General features: G+C 38.3%; 1 protein-coding gene across 3 annotated transcripts in view; it reads right to left on the bottom strand.

Annotated features, from left to right (window-relative positions):
- LOC127636013 (cotranscriptional regulator FAM172A homolog) overlaps nt 1–25,545 on the bottom strand; it is a 214,340-nt gene that overhangs the window by 118,143 nt on the left and 70,652 nt on the right. For 2 of the 3 annotated variants that reach the window (XM_052116378.1, XM_052116370.1), the window contains exon 7: nt 7,941–8,156. In XM_052116378.1, coding sequence (XP_051972338.1) covers nt 7,941–8,156 — 216 coding nt within the window. Of the gene's footprint in view, nt 1–7,915; nt 8,157–25,545 lie in introns of all 3 variants that reach the window. The other variant, XM_052116387.1, reaches the window with a different exon arrangement.

The raw sequence follows: 25,545 nt of genomic DNA on the forward strand, positions 1-25,545 counted from the left end.
AACTTCACAATTTTGATATTGAATATTTCACCAAAAATTAAAATTCTCTTATCATTTACTCACACTCATTCCATCCCAGAAGTGTATGCCTTTCATTCTTCAGCAGAACACAGATTACACTTTTTAGAAGAAGATTTCAGCTCTGTAGGTCCATAAAATGCAAGTAAATCGGTGCCAACTTTTTGAAGCTCCAAAAAACACATATAGCCATCATAAAAGCAATACATACAACTCAGTGGATTAAGTAATGTGTTCTGAAATGTAATGCTAAGTGTGTGTAAGAAAATATCAATTATTACAACTTTTTCCTTAAAATGTTCGCTTCAGGCCAGCTTGAGGTTGGCTCAGGTGGTAGAGCGGGTCAGCTGCCAATCGCAGGACTGACGGTTCAATTCCCGGCCCACATAACTCCACATGCCGAAGTGTCCTTGGGCAAGACACTGAACCCCAAGTTGCTCCCAATGACAGGCTAGTGCCTTGCATGGCAGCTCTGCCAACACTGGTGTATGAGTGTGAGTGTGAGTGTGAATGTGTGTGTGAATGGGTGATTGGGACAAAGTGTAAAGCGCTTTGGTAACTTCTAAGGTTAAAGAAAGCACTACAAAAGTGCAGACCATTTACCATTTATACGTTGATGAGAGTTCAAACTGCCTCTCCCGTGACAAAACTGCGTAAGCCTCCTCTGCCTATATATTCATACGTAGATCCCTTATTAGCAGCTGTTTCTATGGATCCCAATACTGTTTCCACACAAAAGCAGTTTATGCTGTGCGCTGAGCAAGGAACTCAGTTTGAGGCATCTCCTCTTTTCACTTGCATTCAAATCGATTCAAACAGCTCTTCTTTTCTTGTTCCAAGATGGAACTGCAGTAGACATATTCAAACCAGCTGAATGAGGCATCTATGAATGATTGTCTGTGACTGCCCTTCCTTTTTTTTCATATTTCACATGTCTGTTTTCAAGAACTTGTCAACGTGCTTGACCTCGACCCTCCTTCATTTCTAGTAAGAAAAGTTTTAAATATTGATATTTTTCTTACACACACCTAGTGTTTCACTTCAGAAGACAGAAATTAATCCATTGGAGTCGTATAGATTACTATTATGATGGCTATAAGTGCTTTTTGAAGCATCAAAATTTTGGCACCTATTCACTTGTAATTTATAGACCCACAGAGCTAAAATATTCTTACAAAAATCATGATTTGTGTTCTGAAGAAGAAAGTCATTCACATCTGGGATGGCATGAGGGTGAGTAAATTATGAGAGAAGTTTCATTTTTGGGCAAACTAATCCTTTAAGATATGAATTATCAAACAAAAAAATGGCATATGCAAACAAACGATGCTACACATTTTCTCAAAACAATCATCATTTTAACTAACTGGTTTTGAGTTGATTTTTAATGGATGTATGAAATAATTTCCCCTCAAATTCACAAAAGTTCCTTAGCAGAGTAACGGCAGGCATAGTTCATCATATTCACAGTGGAAAACTAACCTTTGACAACTAGAAAGTGTCCAATTACTGAACAATACATCTATTGTTTTATTTTCTTCAAACACCCCTTTTGTGACAAGTTTTGCTTAACAATTGCATTTGTGCTATACTTCTTTAAAATAAATGCGACTTGGTTTGATATTTCCTTACATATTCCAAAGACATGCATGCATTTTATGTGTGTATCCAAATACTTACATGTAAATATTTGATTCCTAATATTTGTATAGGCACTATATTTATTTGTCCTTGGTATTGACTTTATTAATTTGGAGAGACAATCTTTTGCATACTACAAGACATGTCTGTCATGAAAATTGGTTCAAATCATAATGTGCTGTGCTAGAATGAGTAGCAATTACATTATTATCATAACTTTATAAAGGCCATCTTTGTATTGTTCGGAATTTTTTGCCATCTTTTACACGTGACACTTAAATGCCATTGCCTTAGAATTCGTATGGTATTCTGAAAAGAGGCAGCACTGTGTGTTGCAAAACAATGTAAAGCAGAGACCTAATGTCAATGGATGTTTTATTTTTCTCATGTTAGGTCATAGTGTACATGATGTTTGAAAGAGACGGAGAGAAGCGCTGTGCTCAAGCATTCAATAAACTCATGCCATCTCCACAAGTATCTGACACTTAAAAGTTCGGCAGACACTTAAGAAAAGAATAAACGAAGAAATGGAGAGAGCACGAAGGGAAAAGAAAAACACCTCCCACAAGCTGCTGCTTCTGAATGTTTTGCAAAGTGCTCTCCCTTTCTCTCTCGCTCGGAACGTTAAAATAAAAAAGCAACAATAAGAAATGTGAGAAAAAACGTGGATTCAAGTCATTTACAAAAATAAGTGGGTGCTTTAGAGAAAGGCTGAGCGTACTGGGGTTTTTGTCCACTTGCTCTTTTCCCCTTGGGGCTGGGGCCCTAAGCTGGGTCCGCTCTGGCCTGAATGAAATCTTTGGAAGCTTCTTAAACGATGAATGTGGGTTTTGTTCTTGCTATTCCTCCACTTGGCTGACAGAAAATAGGTAACTGGATTAGGCATCAAATTCAGAGTAAAGTGAACTCCCAAAAAAGGTTTGTATGCCACCCCCACTATTTCAAACCCCCGGTTCTCATGTCCACCCCTCTTCTTGGGCGCCTGCAGACGTGGGCTGCAATGGCTGTGATCTATAAGAGCGCAGGGAGATTAGGAAGGGCTGGGGGCTTCCAACCCGAGGGGGGCTAAAAAGTAAGAGTACTAAAGGTAGTTAAGGGGTCTTTAATGGGGGTAAGGAAGTGCATTAATCAACTCAGTGCGACCAACGCACAGAGCTGCAGGGCCTGGCCGAAGCGGTGTGCAGGTGGTCTAGTGCTCTACGGGGAGTCAAGGAGGGGAGGAGAGGAGGTTTAGCAGCATACAATGCCACTATAAAAGATTAAAAAGTTTGGGAGAATGGGACTCAGTGTGACCCGCCTCCTACTCAAGGAGCTGAGAGGATGGGTGGAGAGAAGGCAAAAACACACACAAATATAGACACACATACACGCTTATGTACCTGTTCATTGGTGCAATTAAAGTTTTATACATATGAGCGGAAACAAATTTGTAAAAAATGCATTCTACAACACATCTGTAATCAGACTGGACATAATGTCCTTATGCACTACCAAATAATGACATGTGTGTGGTTCCAGTATACGGTATGAGTACAGGGAGGCGTTCAGTGTTTGCTGTCATGACTGGCTACCAATCTTCACAACAGCAACTGCTTGGTGATGTTTGTACCAGTTTTGGAAAGTAACTAAGGCCTTGTTCAGACTGCCACTAAAAATCAGATTTTTTGCATATCCAAATTGTATCAAGAGGAGTTTTTGATAGTCTGGACAGCAAAAAACCATGTGAAATCTGATTTTTCCGAATCTGATTCAAACCACATCGGGAGGTGGTTTTAAATGCGATTGAACTCATTCCGGACACTCTGGCTGCTCAATTCGGAGCTGTCTTTTGCATCACTCTTAACGCGACACACAACGATGACCTAAAAAATCGGTGTGACCGTAGCATGGAACATCACAATATTTAACAGTCTCCTCCATCGCTGAATTTTTCTTGTGCAATGGCGGAGTTCTGCACCGCGACTGGACAGGGCACTTTTTTGGAGAGTGAGATGATGCACCTTTATTTTTCCAGAATCTGTTTTGAAAGCATCGTCACGTGCTGCCAAAACGCAGCCAACCCTCATCTCAGAATAGCATTCTTCTCACCACAATTGTACAGAGCAATTATCTGAGTTACCGTAGACTTTGTCAGTTCAAACCAGTCTGGCCATTCCATTTTTGGCACCATTCTGAGTAAATTCAAGAGACTGTTGTGTGAAAATCCCAGGAGATCAGCAGTTACAGAAATACTCAAACCAGCCCATCTGGCACCAACAATCAACCATGCAATTATCTAATCAGCCAATCGTGTGGCAGTGCATAAAATCATGCAGATACAGGTCAGGAGCTTCAGTTGTAGGTCACATCAACCATCAGAATGGTGAAAAAAATTTGATCTCAGTGATTTCAAACATGGCCTGATTGTTGGTGCCAGATGGGCTGGTTTGAGTATTTCTGTAACTGCTGATGTCCTGAGATTTTCACACACAACAGTCTCTAGAATTTACTCAGAATGGTGCCAAAAACAAAAAGCATCCAGTGAGTGGCAGTTCTGTGTATGGAAATTCCTTGTTGATGAGACAGGGCAACAGAGAATGGCCAGACTGGTTCGAAGTGACAAAGTCTACTGTAACTCAGTTTGCTATTCTGAGATGCGGGTTGGCGCCATTTTGGCAGCACGAGGGGGACCTACACAATATTAGGCAGGTGATTTTAATATTGTGGCTGATCAGTGTATATATACATATACACTCACCTAAAGGATTATTAGGAACACCTGTTCAATTTCTCATTAATGCAATTATCTAATCAACCAATCACATGGCAGTTGCTTCAATGCATTTAGGGGTGTGGCCCTGGTCAAGACAATCTCCTGAACTCCAAACTGAATTTCAGAATGGGAAAGAAAGGTGATTTAAGCAATTTTGAGCGTGGCATGGTTGTTGGTGCCAGACGGGCCGGTCTGAGTATTTCACAATCTGCTCAGTTACTGGGATTTTCACGCACAACCATTTCTAGGGTTTACAAAGAATGGTGTGAAAAGAGAAAAACATCCAGTATGCGGCAGTCCTGTGGGTAAAAATGCCTTGTTGATGCTAGAGGTCAGAGGAGAATGGGCCGACTGATTCAAGCTGATAGAAGAGCAACTTTGCCTGAAATAACCACTCGTTACAACTGAGGTATGCAGCAAAGCATTTGTGAAGCCACAACACGCACAACCTTGAGGCGGATGGGCTACAACAGCAGAAGACCCCACCGGGTACCACTCATCTCCACTCCAAATAGGAAAAAGAGGCTACAATTTGCAAGAGCTCACCAAAATTGGACAGTTGAAGACTGGAAAAATGTTGCCTGGTCTGATGAGTCTCGATTTCTGTTGAGACATTCAGATGGTAGAGTCAGAATTTGGCATAAACAGAATGAGAACATGGATCCATCATGCCTTGTTACCACTGTGCAGGCTGGTGGTGGTGGTGTAATGGTGTGGGGGATGTTTTCTTGGCACACTTTAGGCCCCTTAGTGCCAATTGGGCGTCGTTTAAATGCCACGGCCTACCTGAGCATTGTTTCTGACCATGTCCATCCCTTTATGGCCACCTTGTACCCATCCTATGATGGCTACTTCCAGCAGGATAATGCACCATGTCACAAAGCTCGAATCATTTCAAATTGGTTTCTTGAACATGACAATGAGTTCACTGTACTAAAATGGCCCCCACAGTCACCAGATCTCAACCCAATAGAGCATCTTTGGGATGTGGTGGAACGGGAGCTTCGTGCCCTGGATGTGCATCCCACAAATCTCCATCAACTGCAAGATGCTATCCTATCAATATGGGCCAACATTTCTAAAGAATGCTTTCAGCACCTTGTTGAATCAATGCCACGTAGAATTAAGGCAGTTCTGAAGGCGAAAGGGGGTCAAACACAGTATTAGTATGGTGTTCCTAATAATCCTTTAGGTGAGTGTATATATATATATACACACTGCTCAGTTATACTTTACTTATGAATCACCATTTTCCATATGAGGACATCCTAAAGGGCAACAAATTTGTATGTAAGCACACACACACTTAGCCATCAGTGCATGACCTTGTGTTGGTGCAGCTCGCTCCTGTCCGGGGCTACATAATGTGGAATGTGGAAAGCCGGCAGACATCAGAGTGTAAAAAACTGCAAGGCCATCTTGCAGAACTGGACTAGTCTAACGAGTGAGCGAAAGATTCTAAGTCTACTCATTATATGAATCCTAAACTATCCCAGCTGAAATATTTATCAAGATATCAATATGGGTTCTTCCATTCCTCCTTCCTCCTCTTCAGGGTGATGCAGGTCCTCCAAGACACATACACACTGTTTCTCTGTCTCTTACTCATAAACACACACCAGAACATGAAGATTTAAGCAGTGTTGAGCTCATATAGATATTGATAGTGATCTGTTCTCTTACACACAGTAGCCTGGAGAACAACTTTCTATTCACCACACCAACACTAATGAAACGCCTCAAAAATGGACAAGGTGTTGAAATCTCAGGTTCACACTCACTGATGGCTAGTTCATAGATTTTCTTCTCTTACTGTGTGTGTATGTGCTGATGAAACAACTTCCTCTGGGCAACACTACAGATTTCTGCCCTGGACTGAATGTTTTAGGTTATGATAGGTGTCAGAGTTACTTTACTGTGATAAAAAGATGGTAATTAAGAGAATTTGTTTACAAAGAAATAGAAAGTATGATGGTTTTAAAGCTGACTTCATCTTAATAGTGCAAATAATTATACCTCATCCTGCCGTATGTGCGTGTCTGTGTGTGTGTGTGTGTGTGTGTGAAGGTATGTGCCTTAGAAGTGTGATGACAGCTCACACACCGCTAGTGAATCAATGGCAGTAAATGACAGCACAAGAAGTGTGACGTGTCACACACACAGGCCGATATACGACGTGGCCGTCAAATGGTGATAAAACAAAGCACGACAATTTCCAGTTGATGTTTCCTTGTTTCATCCATTTGCCTTGTGGTTTTGCATTAGAAATTATTCATTTTAATGGCATGTATTTGTGGTGTGCATACTTTATCCACATACTGAATCTATCAGAAAGCCCCACCCAAAATTCCCTTTTAATACGAAATGCCTCTGACTGCATCATCTTGGTCAGAGGAGACTACACTCTCTTGAAATGGAATAGACAATAAATTAATGGCAACTAAAACCTTCATCAGACAAATAAAAAGGACACTGCATCTGCATGCACTTCAGCAGTCAATTGGGATGGACTTCAAAGACACTTAATCATTAATCTTACAGTTGAAACACAATCCTTTAGTTTTAAACTTTGCCCACCAACATCTACTGCACTTATAACTCACATAAAACAAGACTTATACTACACATAGTTAACTAATAATGGCATTATATTCATGTTGTATAGCCAGAGGGTAACTGGCTCCTCCAATCTGAGCTTGGTTTCTCCCAAGGTTATTTTTCTCCATAACCTAACATCTAATGGAGTTTGTGTTCTTTGACAGAGTCGCCTTTAGCTTAATGGGGGCGTAAAGACAAATAACTTTCAAGGCCTGATTTTCAAATGCTTTATTCAGTTAAACTGAAAGATGAGGACTTCAAGACATCACAGCATAAATGTCTGTCAAGCTGTTTTGAAACTATGTGTTTTGAAAAATGCTTTACACATAAAATCAACTTGACATTTAAAATTTGATGATCTTAACAACAGAACAACAGACCAAAAATATGATCTTTATTTCTTTCATTCTTTACATAGATTTTGTTTTAATAAATTTTCTCTTTCTTTCTTTCTTTCTTTCTTTCTGTTCTAGCTATCTATCTCTATTCATTTATCTTTTTTCTTTCTTTACATAGATTTTGTTTTTTATTCATTTTCTCTTTCTTTTTTCTGTCCATCTTTATTTCCTTCTTTCTTTCTTTATAAATATTTAGTTTTAATATTAATATTGAAAAATCCTGTTTCAATATGAAATGTCAAAATAGGAAAGAAAATCATGCTTGTTAGGCAAATCCATAGGGCATTTAAAGAGAAAATAAATAAATAAAGAGTAAAAAGACTATGTTCGTTCAGCAAACATTCACAAACACTCACTGGATTATGGCCCAACCCTCCATACACACATAGACACACACACACACCAAATCTGATTGCACATGTGTGGCCCTTTCGCTCAGCTGCCTTAAATCACCTCTCACCCTCTGTTTCACCCTAAAAGTTTCTCTATCTCTCTCTCTCTTTCATACCTATCATCTTTCCTGCACCACTCACTCGTATCGGGATGTGCTCAGTCTCCCGCTCCTTCTGAGGACTGCGATACTTCTCATAAATGTCCTTCTTTTTCTTGTTGTCCCTCTCTTCCTTCTTCTCTCTCTTTTCAGCTGGCTCATCGGAGGTGTCCGGGGACGGACTGTTGGAGAGATCTTGAGTCTTCTCCACCTCCAGAGAGTTCTCATTGGGGTTCAGCACAATCACCCCATAGCCCTCCTGAGAGAAACAAAAACACAAACAAATGAATAAACAAATAAACAGGCTCCAGTACTCTTTCTCATTGTACTTGAGTTGCCAAAACAAACCGGTCCCTCATAATAAAGCAAGCTGTCCGGGGAAAGGCGTGTATGCCAGTAATGTGAGTCATGCCATTGTGCGGCATGAAGTAGAGGAATGAACTGTTGGGAGAGGAATTAGAGCCAGTGCTCAATGAAGAACTGAGGTCAGTGCTGCTTTTATGTGTGCTAGAATCCAGCTTCGGTTAGTTGACTTCAAAGACATTGGTCATTAATCTTACAGTTCATACAAAATATTTTTAGTTTTTGTTTAAACACTGTCCCTTAACACTTACTTAGTTTAATAATTTTAAACCATGACTTGCACTATACATAAGAGGGGAACTGGCCCCCACAGTGAGTCTGGTTTCTTCCAAGGTTATTTTTCTCCATCTTATGGAGTTTTGTGTTCCTTGCCACAGTCGCCTTCGGCTCGCCCTCTGGGGTTATAAATACAATTATTATTTAATTTCTTATTTTTAAACACAATTCACAATTGTATTTTATCTAATTACACAATGATGATTCATCAACATTATAGACATTACAATTTTATCTTCTATTAATGGCTGATCTTCTGTAAAGGTGCTTTGAAACGATGTGTGTTGTGAAAGGCGATATATAAAATGTTTTTGAATTGAATTGAATTCAGAGGAATGTAGCTACTGAGATGCATTTCTAAATCATTAAATAATGACAAATAGATTGTGGAGAAAAATGTGGGCTTAAAAAATATGTGTTGTTATAAAAAGAGACTTGAATATTATTCAAAGAAAACATTAAGTTTTTTTTCACATTTCTTTTGTTATAACTGGTGGCTTTAAACAAATGTGAACAGAAGCAATTTAGTTTACACATGTTATTAGTGTTTACTGTTTCAATTAATGTGTTAGTGGGTTTTGTTAGTGTTCAGCTTTAAAAAAAGCATATTGAATTAGAAGAAGAAAAAAAAAAGTAATATAAGCTAACAAATAAAATATGAAAATATATAATCAAATCCTCTATGGCATCAGTGTCTCCCAGTGGTAATAAAGTTTCAATTTGGAGAGCAGACAGATATGCTGTGCTGCCCAGCTCAAACACTTCTGCACAATACACTCCCACCAAACATAATAACCAAACAAAATCAAAGTTTGTTCTGGACTGCTTGAGGTAAATTTTGACCCATGAGCATACAAAAAAAAAGAAAATCATGCCAGTAGCAAAACTCAATTTTTTCCCCCATAACAATTGTTTAAAAAGCTGACTTCTATGACAATATAAATGTTATACATTTATACATTAATATACATTCCTGTGCCACATATAACACAAAACATATTATGACTAAACTATTCGACTGGTATCTTTTATGCAAAATGTCAACACAATTTAATAGAACTTCAAACAATTTATATAGCAGAAAAAAGAAGAAAACAAACAAAGGTGTCATTTTTCAAAACAGCTAATTACAAATTAAGCTTCTGTCGATGGCTAACAATTAGAATTATTTCACATGATGGACCGCAAAGCAAGCACTTTCACAACCTAATCAGTACAAAAGAGCTCACGCGTGCTTTCTTCTAATAAGACTAATAACTAAAAATAACTAAACTAATATTACATTATTAGCTGCTTGCTTAAACATATAAACACATTTTAAATCATTTTTCTATTTAGAGTAATGAAGTTAGCATATTAAAAAATCAACACAACAACCACATTGGATTATTAAATTACACAACTACAGCCAAAGAAATAAATTTATGTTGAACTTTGATACATTTTTCCATAAAATAAACATCATTTTCTTTGAATCCAGTCAGACATCATGTGGTGTGCAAAAGTAGCTGTGGTGTATATGAAAGTTACTTTAAACTGACCAGACTAGGGTTTGAATTTGTAGTTAGTTGCTCCTGTCTGGCAGTCTAATGTCACATAAGTGATGCCGGCAGGCCTTTAGTTTGGTGTTGTGGTTAGACTGTGTGGTGAGAGAGACTGAGTGAAACTCTGTGCCACTGCCCACTGGTGGCAGGTTGGATAAATGACCGAGAAAGAGACTGAAAGCCTTGGTGAGACCAACAAACTCTCATCTGCCCTTTATTTGATTATAGAGTAAATCTGTATAAACAGCTGGTCACATAGGAATGGACTAGACTTGGACTGAGCCTAGTTTTGAAGGCAGAATTGTTATATAAGTTCATGCAACCCCAGTGGTCCCATATTTACAGCACTGATCAGACATCTTGTCTGCAATAAACTCTAAACTAAATAATTAGTCTTTCAAGACATTTCATGCAGAATGTAATATTTCCAATTTATCCCAACATTTTCCAAATAGATGCATACATTAGTATAAAAACAATAATAATGACAACACAAATAATAGAACAACAACAGTAACTGTGCATTACCATCCTAAATATACAAGTGGTATGTGTAGTTTTCAGATATATTTTACATAATAATACCAAAGACATCTTGAATGATGAATGCAATTTTTATTTTCAGAAGGAAATACCAAAGTTTTATTTAAGCTTAGGTTTTAGGTGCTGGTTCTGCACAAATGCAATGCCACATTTGTCGTTGTCTTCACACTCAACCCGCATCTTATTTTCTGTTGACTGTGCATGAGAATCAACATAACCAAAGATGGCCAAATAGACCCAAGGAGAAACACCCAATCACAATTCAGCATGTGAATAAATAAAAAAAACCGACCAATCGTAATTCACCATGCAAATATTACAATGACATCATCGCTGTCAGCTAAATTTTAAGTAGCACACCTTATAAAATGCAAGTCAATGGAGAATTTTAGATTTTCTTACAGCAGAAATTTAGCAAAACGTTTATTAAAAAAAATTAAAAAACAAAGCTTGAATGGAGTCTGTACGGAAGCCGTTTATTAACATTTTTTTAAAAACAAAGCTTGAATGGAGTCTGTACGGAAGCCATTTTGAGCAGAATTAAATAAAGAAATGTATGGAAAGGAGGAATTTAAATACAGTACTGCACTGCAAGCACTATCACAATGAATATTATCAATAGCAATAGTGATAATGGTTAATTATCAGCCTAAATAACTGATATTTGTAGATATTTGTAAGAAAAGATTAATGATGAATGCCAGTCTTAAGCCTATACCAGTTACTGACAAATGACAAGCCTCCTTGGTCAGGCTTTTCTGTTGCTATGTTTAGTGCTGGAACTTTGTAATCTTGTGTGTCTTGTTATCTGTAGAGACACGAGGGCTTCTCTCTGTCTGTTAACGATGTGTTTTTCATATCCCGGGCTCTTCCCATGCCCTCCTGCCCTGGCAAGCACCTCCTTGAGTGGCAGCAGCAACAGGGTCTGGCCCCTGGGCCCAGCGGTCAGTGCAGGTCACCATGGCCCCTCACTGGGGCTCAGACCCCCATAACCCGTCGCTGAACTCCCTTTTTAGTGCTCTTTTGTCTGCCTGTCTCAGACCAGCAGACTTCTTACACGTATCACAACAATGACTTGATCTCTCAGTGCTATGACTGACACCACAGCGACATTCTGGAAAATTCTCTGGGTTTTTTTTTGTCAATGTGGTTTTAAGTATATGACAAAACATCTCACCTTTTAAGAGCCCCATTTAAAACCCAGGGTGTGGGAATGCATAAAGCTTGCAAAGTAAAGAACTAGCACACATTAATATTCTGCCAAACAAATGGTACAAAGGATCGATTACCATTAAAACTTTGTGTCACATAGTACTTGCACATTTTCACACATAAACACACATCGGACGGAGGTCGGAAATTAACCAGAGCTAAGGGCAAAAAAGGCACCAAAATTGACAGATCTCCAATAGTGAATTTTATTATTTTGTATGTGTTATCCTGCATTTTAAGTTTGATATATTTTATAATATCCTATTATAGTCCTATGAAATTATGGTTTAGACACTATTTCAACTGAAGCAATAGTTACCCTTAATTAACTAAATTAAATGTGTTCCTCAAACAAAGCTCACATATACAAACAAAAGCATCAAGATAAAAAGGCATCCAAATGCACAGGAGTTGAGGTATACGTTGGCACACCAAATTGGTTTAGGCTTTACAATAAGAAAGCATGTTAACGTGTAACAATTAATGTGTGAGCTGCTCTGTGTTAAAAGCGATGGACAGATTCTCCATTACAGCGCTGCCTTGGCCTGGCCCCCCCGTGTCTCTGTGTCCTCTCCTCTGATTGGCTCTCCTCTGTAAAAATGCCCATGGCAGAGGAGTCTAGCCAATCCGAGAGGCAGAGAGATCAAGGATGATGCACGCCGATTTGTGGAGGGAACAGATGATATAAGGAGGGCTCAATGCGCCCAACACACATGCACAGACACACAAAAACTCACACAGAGATGCAAATAGAAAATACAATTTTGATTGCAAAACACAAAATTTTACCCTTAAACATATTAAGCAAATGTACTAATCATAATCACGTTTGCATAACCCTTACAAATACGGAATCCAACTACACACAATCCAAACCGACTGACCATCAAGAACAAAACGTTCACTCCAGTCACACACTGTGAGACACAAAACCACGATGAGACAAGCAAAAAAATAGCCACGATCCCGGCACTGTATTACAGCCTTTCATTTTAAGCCAGTGTGATGTGCCCCCTCTAGGTGAATGTACAGTAAATCCATGATACAGTACTATAAACCTGAGCCCTGCAAGGCTAAGATTGAGGCCTGCCTTTCAAGGCCACTTCTAGTCCCTGCCTCACAGTTCTGGGTGACCTTGTCTGTCAGCAGCGCTACATGGGCTTCTTTTCTACTGTGAGAGAGGCCATTATCCTTTTCTCTGAGATACCACACACAAACCTCCTCTCTTTTTCTCTCAGCGAGATTAAGACCGCTTTCACCCCCCACCCACCGAAACCCAAGTCCCTTCTGCTCTTCTATACAAATATACCCTGCCCTGATTGGAGGGGCTGAGTATACACACACACACACACACACACACACACACACAGCACCAAAGACTCTTAAATGATGGACTAGATAATAAAAGAGGAAAATGACAAAGTTATAGATAAGCTTAGGTTTTAGGATTTGGATTTAGATTAATTAAATGCACCATCAGTATGGTTTTTTTGTTGTCATGACACCTGGCTGTGCATGAGAATCGATACAAGATGACACTGTCTTCACAATTTAAAGGTGGCTATGGATGGTTAAAAAGAAACAAGAAAGGAAAGACAAATAAAAATTAAATATGCAAGTGCAGTATGCAAGACAAAAACAATCGCAATTCAATGCATTATATACAACTATTATGATGACATCATCGCTATCGATTAGGTTTGGGGTGGCAAATATATTCTAAAGCGTTGTTCCAAGTCTAAGTTCCAAATTAATGAGTTTGTAATGAAATCTTGCTTTTGTTACAATCAAAACCAAAATTGGCTTGAACAAAAACATTTATGGCTTTTATTCCAAGAGAGAAAAACAAACGAACCAACAAACAAAGTTAGCATGATTTTTCATAAAGTCTAACCCCTAAAGCTAAGCTTGAATTTAATATGGAAAAAAACTTTTCCATGTACCATGGAAGAAAGAGAAACATCTGGGTTTTGAAGTCAAACACCTAACTGAAACCCCAAACCTAACCATATATTCTAACCCCTTACCCAAACCCTGAAGCTAACCATGATTTCAATTGGAAAATAACTTTTATGTACAATGAAAGAAATACACCATCAGGGATTGTAATGAGATGAGGGAAGCATATTACAGGTTGTCGACATACATCAGTAATTTATATTTCATAAATATGGAATGAGTAACCAAAATTGTTTACTGACGTTACCTTTCTTAAGGTCAGGTCAAGTTAAAAGAACTTTTGTAAAATGCACCAAAAGACTCCTTCATTATGTTGTGCTCTGTCATGCTTTCTTTAAATGCAAGAATGTAATGGTCCTTGACAATGCAAGTCAAAAACTGGCTTTTAAAATGTAATCTATTGTATAAAGTTTGTATTTTATTCCTAATTTCATTCCTAGCTCCCTGTTCATCTATTCTAATCTTTTCTATTTGCAAAAGTAATGTTAGGGAGTCTAACATTTATATTTCCTATTGACACACTAAAGCTGAAGATATAAATAACCATCTTAAAACAAATGTTTGTGTGAAACTTTTGTACAGTACTGTAAATATACATATATTACGGTCCCCAGTGCAAAGCAATTGTCGGGTCCCCCATTCCCCTGGGCACCAATGTGACACACATCGCACTACCTGTAGTTATGCCACTGCCCCTTTACAAATACACCCAGCCCTTCCATACACACACACACACACACACAGCACCAAGCAAACTGGACCCACTTTATATTAGGTGGCCTTAACTACTATGTACTTAATAATTTGATCCAATGTACTTATTATGTACATACACAATGTTGCATTGTAATTACATTTAAAGAACTTGCATTTAATTACATTTGTAGTTACACTGTTAACTTTATGCCTAACCCAACCCTTACCCCAAAACCTACCAGTACCTCAACCTCAGTAGCAGCAAATGTGGACATTTTTCAGAACAACATGTAGTAACACAGTAAATACATAGTCTTGTATGCATTTAATGTTAGTACATAGAAGTTAAGACCACCTAATATAAAGTGTGATTGGCAAACGTATGTTTGCATGTGTTACATTCTTCAGATGGACATTTGGGGCCTTGTAAATGCCCATTAAATGACTGTGAAGCATAAGATCTTTTACGATTTTAAAATCCATACAGTAAATCAGCTGGGTGTGGAAGCAGAGCAAAGAAAAGACATGAGCCAGGCTTTGAGCAGCACAGCTGACTGAGACGCATGGCTGTGATTAAGCTGTCCTTCTGTTTACAACACTGTAGTTACAGCTCGGGGCTTTGGCGTTATCAAAGAGATGTTGGGAAACCTCATTCATGATCGAAGATACACACAGCAGCACACACATATATAACACACACATCTGCTTTCGCTGAGCTGTGCAACCCCTCGAGGGCAAGAGAGACAGGGAATGAAAGAGTAAGGGGGAAAGAGAGAGAGTAAAGATGGCAAGAAGGGGTGGTGTAGCATTAATCATGGTGCAGGTGGAATTTGTCAGAGCTATCGATTGTGTAAGTAAATGTTACAGAAATCATTTGTCAACTTTTACAGGAGGGCAACGTGTCAATCGCTCAGAAGGAAGTGACTGTGGCAGAAAGGAAACACTGTTTACCACTCTAGAAACAAAGCTGACCTGCAAACAGACAAACTATTAAATACCTACGATACTGAGATCCAAATACACAACCTTTGACTGTATTGATCGACATGAGCCATGAGAGGCTGTGTGTTAGCGGTGATTTCACCACAGTTGACATGTACTGTAGTACAGGTGTGGCAGTCAGCTCAATGCTGAGGTCCAGAGGCGAGCTCATGGAGACGTTAGTGCGGAGGAATGAATAATTTAGTAATACAGTGAGCATACCTTTATTTGCCATGATTTACTGTATATTTCTATATTGTTTCCCCTCAGTACACCTGTACATTTTTAATGAGGGAGATGGAAGGTATAGATCATGGAATGATAGCTGGTCCACAATATGTCTGTCTAACTGTTCCATATATAAATTAAAATGTATCGAAATGAGAGGGGACTGTAGGGGAGTCAAAGTAAAAGTGTAGTTGTGGTTCTATTCAGTAGGGGCTGAGATGGAGAGGTGATTGGTTTGACAGGTTAACAGCACTGTACGTGATTATTGATTTATAACAAGGTGACAGCGACAGCGCTATTTATGGTCATGGTAGCATTTGTTTTATATGTAGTTAGATTTGTTTAAGCCATTTCATTTTGTTATGCAATTTATCCAGACACATCATCTGCAATGATTTTGTGGGGAAATCTACAGAATAATGCTGAATGTTTTAAACATGGTAAAATGTATAAAATAATGTTGGGAGTACTTCATTCCTATTGGTAGATCAAACCATAATCAAGTTTGCATAAATACTTAAACAAACATTTAAAAAGTGGGTACCAGGAAAAAATGTGCAAAGGCCTACTTATAAATAAATTACAATTCTATGGGATGGTATGGGATTTTAAAGTCTTTTAAGATACAATACTGACTACATTCAGAATGAACTTGTCCACAATCAAACTCCCAGCAGACCTAACTAACTTTACTCAAGTATACAGAGACTTAAAGGAATGTCCAACACTGCAGGCCACTCTGAAGCCATGCAAAGAACATTAGAACTAAGCCAGACATTTAGCAACTGACCAGAGGGTAAAGGCCTCTTGAGCGGAACAACGTTCTCAAACTTCATATTCCTGTGTAATCCATCTCTGGTCGAGTATGAATAATGAGTGTTTTACGGGGTATTAATCTTACTGACCGCCACTGACTGTGGCCACCCCTTGGGGTCTAGGGTTAAAGTGGAATCCTTTGACCTCTACATTGTTATTGTGGCCCTGGAGAAGGAGAGCTTAAAGAGGTACTGGTGGTCTCCAAGGTGACTCTGATCATTGGTTTAAATAAGAATATATAACAGTGACATATTATTTTCTGTGTGGAGCTGCCCTACGAATAAGGGAGATTATCATTCCTATTTATCAGGCCCCAAAAAGTATGTTTGGACACTTAAGCTACACTTATAATTTGTATGAATGCCATTGCATATTAAAACCAAATATCAACTCAAGTAGTTTCTACAAACAATGAACTAACTTCATTTTTCTTATTCTTTTTTTTTTTTTTAGTAGTTTTATCAAAATGGTGTTAATGTGATTAATGGATGTATGAAGCTGGTTCCCTTGAAAGTTCCCACAGGTGTAGTTCAACACATTAACTATGGACACGTTTCACTAAGTTTGAAAAAAGAAAGTGTCCAAATATTTTGACTTATCTTTTTCTAACATAGTTTATATATTTATTATTTAATTTGAAACATAAACTTATTTTTATAATGTATTTTTTTTTTACATTTGTTTGTGATATACATTTCATTAGAAAATAAAATTCCACTTTGATTGACATTTTTCGTTATATAATGTAAAGACATTAAAAAAAGATTTTGGGTAGTGTGGGTAAAATATCCAATACTTTCTTGTAGGGCCACTGTTTTTATTCTCATTAAAAGACAATGCATCAAACTGCTTGCTTACTCATAAATCATAAACCTATGTAATTAATCAAGCTGTCAAAAAGAGGACAGAGTAGAACACGTGGAGGTCAAAGGCCATCGTCAGACCAATGGAGGTCAGGGTCACACTGCATTCCTCATTATCAAGTTGGGATGAGAGAGGTCCAGAGCAAACAAAAGCTAAGCAGATGGAGAAGGACGAAGGGTGAGAAAAGAAGCCAAAAGAAGATTGAGAAGAAAGGGGGAAAATGACAAAGAAAAGTGAAAGAAGCTGTCAGCTGCCTGCAAATGAAGATGGGGAACTGATTCTAAAAGGGTAGGCTGCAGAGAGAGAGAGAGAGAGAAATAGAAAAGAAACAAGAGAGAGTGCAGAAAAAAGAATGAGAAAGAAAAAAGAGAAAACTACAAGATGTTTCTGCCATATAGACACAAAACAAGGTGGAGAGCCAGCGGTCTCTGAAGCCCCCCATTCACACGCAAGCGGCTGACAGAGACGTGAGGAATCAGTAGTGGCAGATATGATTGTTATCTGCTTGTCACTGGTCTTCTGAGAGAAAGGATAAAGCTGAGAGATACCTTTCTCCCCAGATATTAGATCAAGCCTCTAAAGACAGTTAGCAGGTTAGAAACCACAGAGGTCAGTCGTGTTCAATATACAAACCCTTCTGCCATAGATAAGATGAGTTCTTGCTGATAGCACCAACAAAGAAAAAAGATGTAAGGGAACATACAGATGACATTATTTGGTGACAGGTGTATATATTTCAGAATGAAATTCTGAATCGTGATACTGGGTTCCCACACTTTTTCACCAATGAACTTCCATGACTTTTCCAGTCACTTGTGATTATGGCATAAAGAGTTTTATAGGGATAATTTTATGGGGATTGCACTCACAAAAAGCTATTTCTGAGCAACAGAATAATACATATTCACTATAGAAATGTACATGAATTTTATATAATTTATGTAATACTGAATTCATTTTCATGAGTTTTTATTTTAAAATTCCTTGATATTTCCCTGATGTTTTCCAAGACTTTACAGGGTACAGGGTCAGTACTTGAAAAAATGAAGGTAAAACACATTCAAATCTGCACCCTAATCAAGCTGTCTTGTCAGCTACTGAATATACAATTACCAAAAAAGATTTCTCATCAGAGGTAAATTTGTACTTAACATAGTACTTAACTAGAAAAGAACATAGTCAGGATGCTTATAGAAATACTGAATGTTCCAGTGTTACACACACACATGTTGGTCACTATATCAGTGCTATTTGGACTGCTAGTGCAATAGGGAAGGATTTACATATTTATATCCATTTTGGGACACTGTCATGGGACGGGACCCTTAATGATGAATGATAATTCTGAATATGGCTTGACCACCCAAAAGCAAGTATAAGCCATCATATGTTAAAAATTTAAATAAAACTTTATTATTTAATTTTTGTGAGTAGTTGTTTGATATGTTGTTATACTTCAATTAAAAGTGTACTCAGCCATTTTTTCCTCAAAAAAACAAATTTTCCCCTAAAGCAATGCAAAGTACTTTAAAAAAGTTTTACAAAGTAAAATATGGCTAAAATGATATATATACACTCAAGAGATAAAGATATCTATAGCCTAATAAATGAGGCTGGGCTGCCTCATGGTAGCCACGATACTGAGATCACATGACCAGCTGAATATTCCTCATTTTTATTACTCATTCACATTCACACAACGAAAATGCAGAACTTACTGCAGTTACTTCCATCAGCTTTCAACCGAACATTAATGGAACATGTGCACCAAGAGTTTTGCCATTCCATAAAATGCAAGTGTTTTTATTGTTTAAATTTGGATGCCATGTATTGTGTGTATTTTTGACAATATAGAGTTTTTAATATTTTGATTTTAACATATGGAAGCAAACTATGGAAATATGTACACAATAATACAATTATTGTTTTAAATTGAATTGTGTAGATTTTCACATGTTGGGTGAGGTGAGGAGGGGCTTTGGCTTAAATATCTAGCTGTAGATAAGATACAATTTACTTGTTTAAGGCCTCTGATGAGAAATATTCACACACAGTGACCTAAGTTGTTGTTTCAAGCTATTGCATGTTTCTTTGTCTATCCAACTACCAGCAGATTACCTAAACGCAAATCACTTTTCTGCAAAAGAAACAAACATATATCTTTTAACAAACCACCTTCACACAGACCCTCCCCACTTTCACAACTCACATTCATTAATCTGACATCAGTAACAAATATAAAAAAAAGCACAAGAACGGCTACCTGGCAAAGTGATGCATGGAACGTGAGAGGGGGAAAAAAAAACATCAGCAAAACAATTTAAAAAGTGCGTATGCTCCGCAACTCCTGATATTACCATCTAATCCCACTCCACCGTATGAAACCTGAATTCTCAGCCAGTTCTCTATCAAAACATCACTCCTGAAAAAGACATGGACCACTGCACAAAATTAGCTGTCACCCTTTCCTCAAAATCTTTGTTAATCTCGTTTCCAGTGTTTGTGGATTTATCAGCACATGCATCAATGTCAGCTCCTTGGTTACTGAGGCGCACTACACGGGAGAAGATATAATTAAAACTGTTTGGGTGCCGGGCGAGGGGAGGGATGAGGGGTGGGCAGGCGCGAATGCAACATTGACGTCTTGTTTGCTTCGTCTTAGGCTCCATACCCCTTGAGAGTCGCACATGCACAGAGCTGGCACTAACAAATACATGATTTCACTAGGTGTGACATCGTAGGTCAGTGAGAGCCGGCGTAATGATGGACATTTGGTCCATTCTGTGCTTTAGTATGAGAAACCTTTTCACATACATTTATAAACAACCAAATGTTCCCAACAGCCATAAACTGACCATGAGATGTATCATTATTAAGCCAGGAAATGTTGCTATATAAATCAGCTTTCCCACACTTGTTGACCAATACATTTTCTTGAATTTGCAATGACCTTTCCATTTGTTTATGATAACTGGGTCAAGAATTTGTATCAATTCAGAATGATTTGCTAATGAATCGTTCAGAATAATTTGTGAACCTGATCCACCGATTTATATACTAAGTAGAACCAATACAAAAGAATTATTTGCTCACAGACCAGACATCACTGTACCTTGAAAGCATGTTTTACTTTACACACAAGCTCTACACAAAAACAATACCTAGCTGATTCAATATTTTACAGCAGAGCATAAGAAGAAAAGTATATATTCACTATGGAAACTTCCATGACCTTTCCAATTTGTTTCAGGCCTGGAAAGCGCAATATTCAAATTCAATGATTTTAAAGATTCCACAGTTTTCCATGACCATGGAAACCAATGTAAAAAGTTACATGTAAAAATAAATGGACATTTTCCAAACAAAAACAAGGACCAACACTTACAGTATAAACAAACATACAATGCAACCCAGACTCTTAAGATGAGTCTTGTTTATAAACAATAGTTTTGTATTTGCTGCGATACAGCTGCAGTGCAGTAGCTACTTAAACACTGAGCACATTTAGATACATTCTAGAGAAATTGACCTAATTAAACCCACCCAAATCTGAGTTTTGGTTCTTTTCTTATAGATATCTACATTGCCTTCAATAAAGTGGATATTATATCAAAGATTAATCTCCAAATTAAGCAATCATGCTATGTTTTGTCTTTAACTGGCAAAATCAAGCAACTTGTCTTAATTGCTAACGTTCAATGGATTCTAGCTGAGAGGGCATCATTTGGAACAGTAAGTGTCAAAGGCACTTTTAGCCTTATAAGGCTATTTAAATAAAATTGAAATGTATTGATTGTAACTGCAGACGGAGCATTAAATCTTGATTTTGGCCCAAGAGGCATTCTAAACTAATCTTCAATAAAATGTGGTTATTAGCCATTTTTATTCATTTTTGCTGTTGTACAGTATGTCATTGTGACCATCACTAGATGGAGATGCTCATGTAAATCATGTTTTTAAATGTAAACTATTGCTATCAAATATAACAAAATTGATAATTTCAGGTTGCATTTAGTGTATTAATTTAAAATTCTTAGCAACTCTCAGACAGTTTTATTACTATAATCTAGAAATAAATAATACCATCTTAGTAGGACTTATCAAGCAGCAAAGTTTTGAAGCAAATTACACAGTTAATGTCAGACAGTCACAAGACATTATCTGAAATAACTCAATAATTAAATGAAACAAAACTCCAAATTAAATGTAAAAAGACAATAACATAATAATTTATCATATGCTTTCTGTCATATATATATATTTCTTTTCTTTTTTTATTTAATTTTATTATTATAATTTGTTTTTAAAACATCAAGTAGGCTAATTGGGGTCAATTTCCCTATATATTTAGATTATATATGTAGATACGTTTACAGCAACCACAGCAAATGTAAACTAACACTTACACTGGAAGTTTATGGGGTGATTTTAAAGGAGGGTTTAAAAGCAGAAATATGAAGCACATAGTTTGTTAAAGCGCATGAGTTACTCTTTAAAAAAGTTTAATTAATCTGTAAAGTTGTCTTAATCATCCTTTTGAAGTAGGACTACTTTTCTTGTTGGATGAACTTCTATTTATTTTTTACAGAATGAATTCCTGTTCATACAGTTTGGTCAAATTAAACTGCTTTACAGATTTATGTTAAGTCCCTATGTACATGAATGTCATTTGAAAGTTGGTGGGTTTATTTGGTCACAACATTGTTATAACTGCAGAGAAAAGGATAGCAAGCGATTTTATCAAACTAGTCTCATGCTAACATGGTTAAGTTTTATGTTTGTACTTTTGAAACATTATCATTTTAATGCTATGTAATTGCCCTATTGACCTTGTTCAGCCCCGTCCCTTTTCAGAGCTCTGCATTTCTGTGTTTTGTCTCTTACCTTCCAGTTTGTATTAAAGCTACTGAGAACAGCTGATCATAATGGATTATGTGTTGGAGCACAGAACATATTTTCAGCAAGAGTTGATGGTGTGAGTTTACACCACCCCTTTACTACCTGAAAATGCAAGCAAGGTGTTTTTGATGTCACTGTAAATGTTAGTTTTTCCGACACTCACGGAGGTAAATTGGACCTGGCAGATCACATATGGACAACTCTGACACAATGCACTTTCACATGATAGAGGTTAAATAGTTATAAGTGTAAATCTTCTTAATCTTTAGCTTTCAAATTGTTGACATGACATTCCAGTGACAGCTCGTATTATCTTACAGGCAAGTTCATCAAATTAAAGGGAATACCATTTGTACTATTTAAAAATTATATGTCACCCCATTGTGTACATTTACACCCAGTGTATATGGAATATATACACCATACATACCAACCACTGGACCGGAAGTTCAAAGACAAAATTTTCAAGATGGCTGCGTGCTAGATTTCTAGCACATAAGATTAATAGATTCTGATTATAAGTTTTGTTTGTTACAACAAATAGAGCGATGAATCAAAATAATTTTCCGCTAGACCTAAAACATAGAACAAGTTCAGCCTCTATGATGCTTAGCCAGTAAGTTAAAAACACACTTCAGGCAGCTTTTTCATCTTCAACTCTCCTCTTCCTCTTTCAGATCTAAACACACGGATGCCTCTCTCACAGTACTGCCAATAACCAATGCCATTCCAGGCCAACCCACTGACCAGGCCTCTTGCTTTCATTCTCCGCTGGCTCGGTATGGGAAGGCTCATTAAAAGTTCAGAGTGGCTTACTTGCCGAAACATTCATCAGCTCTAAATAAACAAGCTCTTTTAGAGGGCAGGACAGCTTCTTTGGCTGCAGCGACTAGACTGCAGTGCTTTAATTAAATTGGCAGGTCAGGCAGAGGAAGAGGGAGACCACGAGGCCATCGTGTGAGGGCAGGCTATGTGATCTCAGCTCAGCCAGGGCAGGAACAAGGCACTAAGATCTCACTCAGGCTGACAGAAACGCTCTCCGTCCATCTCTGGGCAATGAAGGAGGACAGTGCTTTAAGTGTACGTTGCCGGTGCGGTGGGTCACTTATTCCCCTCTTCATTAGTGGGAAAATGGACTCTCGTAAATGCTTATTAAATCCCTACCTACACTCCCCCGGTTAATGCTGGCCATCCATTTGTGTCCGTTTTAGCCGCCTGACAACGCTTTACAGGAAGATTAATTGTCCTGTGTCAGGCGATGGCCAAACCCTGTCTCTCTTTCATTTCCTTTCTTCTTGGCCACAGATGCAATAATGGAGCCCATCTTTGTCGTAACAGTGTGATTAGCATCCAAGAAAAAAGGGAGGTCGAAAGAATGACAGACAAGGAGAGACGGACAATGGAAAAAATACAGAAACTCTACCCTTCACAACTTTATACAAATGTAGATTGGGACCTGTGAATTAGAAGCACTTGATGACATGAAGTGGGGTTATTAATTAATGAGGGAAAGAGAGGGAGCAAAAATGTAATGAATCACTTATTAATATCGTCCATTTAAAAAAAAAAATACACACTATTTCCCCATTTGTTGAGGGGGAAGGGGGAGGGGATGGACCCCTGGTGCATTCCATAATTTTGGGCCCTACGGCCATCCCTCTTGCTTACAGGAGAGAAAATGTAAAGTGGACGTCTCGCTCCCTGAGCTGAAGATAATGGCTGCTCATTACCTGGCCATTCCCAGACACAGCCGTGCTCCAAAGCGATCAAACGCAAGCCTTGCACTGCCTTTCAGAAACAGGGGAGTTGCCCATGAGAGTTTGATTGAGGACAAAATACCCCTATTTTATTCTTGTCTATTTGTTCACTCTTTTTTCCCCAGCCTGATTACTCAGAGGGAAGCCCGACTTGCAGGCAATCCCCTTTTCTACCACGTCCCCCAATCGCCCTCGAACAAAAAGGGGGTGAGCAAGAGGGCCACTGAGGAAGGGAAGGGGGGGTCGACTTGGGTGCTGTCTCATTAAAAGCTGGCGATTTTCTAATTGTCTCAAGCAGACCTCCGAGAGACTAGTATATTATACTCACCACAATTAACCAAACAAAAGAGTTTAACTGCCCAAGGACTGGGGCCTAGTCAGAAAGGCAAAAAAGAAAGAGAGAGCGTAGAAGAAGAGGGTATTCCACTACGGCTGCAAAATTAGGGGAGGTGACACCGGAGGCACAAGAAAGCTCAATTTGGTCTCTGAATGTTTCCAATCGGGGGGTGGGGGGTACACAACCATGATTGGCCAGATGTCTTGAGGAGATAGTTACGAGTAGCGGTCGACATGCAGAGGGTGGGGGTTGGTTTTAGTTTTGGCCGCGAGCATGTGCTCATTTGCGGCACACCTTTGTTGTGGACCTGTCTGTTTACAGCTCAGGCATGGGCCTAAACACTCCCAGCCTCCATTCACACCACTCTCCTTTCAGCCCTCACAGAAGCAGCCCCTTAAACCCACTTCACTACCATTTTCCCTCTCTCTCCCATCTCCCTTTTGTCCTCTCTTCCATTACATCAAACACAGGAACAAAGGCCGCAGAACAGAAACCTCGGCCGCAGAATAGACCCATCACAAATATTAATTTGAAAAGGTGTTGAAGTGCAGAATTTACTTTTATGCACAAGGACAACTTCGAATCTCTTTTTTCCCCTTCTCCCCCCTCTTCCTCTCTCTTCTTCAGCAGGGGGATTCTTTATGAGCTGCAATGAGCTTGGTTTTCAGCTGAGAAAGGAGAGGCAAAGAGGCTGGGAGTGCAATTATCCAGCAGCAAAGGCTTCGGATTCAGCCGCGCTAAAGACTCCACACTGGCCATTATGAGAGAGTGAGCTGTGAGGCTGCATTCAGTCCAGCACATCTATTAAAGAGCAGTGGGCACACACACTGTACTAACAACCACACACTCAAACTTGTTTGCACTTGCTATCATTTGGGGAAAAAGTTTACAAATTATCAATGAATAATTAAAATGTTTTACAGAAGAAATCATGATAAACAATTTTTCCAAGAAAAATCTATATATGTGTAGACATGGAGCATTAATACTGAGTGTTCACAGTTGTGCATACATTAAGATGACTTGGAACTTGGCTCATCCAATCATATATCAGAGTATATACTACCCGTTTTATAGAATCCATTTTTCCAAACTGCACCATTTTGCCAGAACAAAATGCAGGGAATAAAGAAAGACAATACTGATGAACCTCTGCAATGAGTGAAAATGTAA

The sequence above is a fragment of the Xyrauchen texanus genome, chromosome 4 (genome assembly GCF_025860055.1).
Source record: "Xyrauchen texanus isolate HMW12.3.18 chromosome 4, RBS_HiC_50CHRs, whole genome shotgun sequence".
Lineage (NCBI taxonomy): Eukaryota > Metazoa > Chordata > Actinopteri > Cypriniformes > Catostomidae > Xyrauchen > Xyrauchen texanus.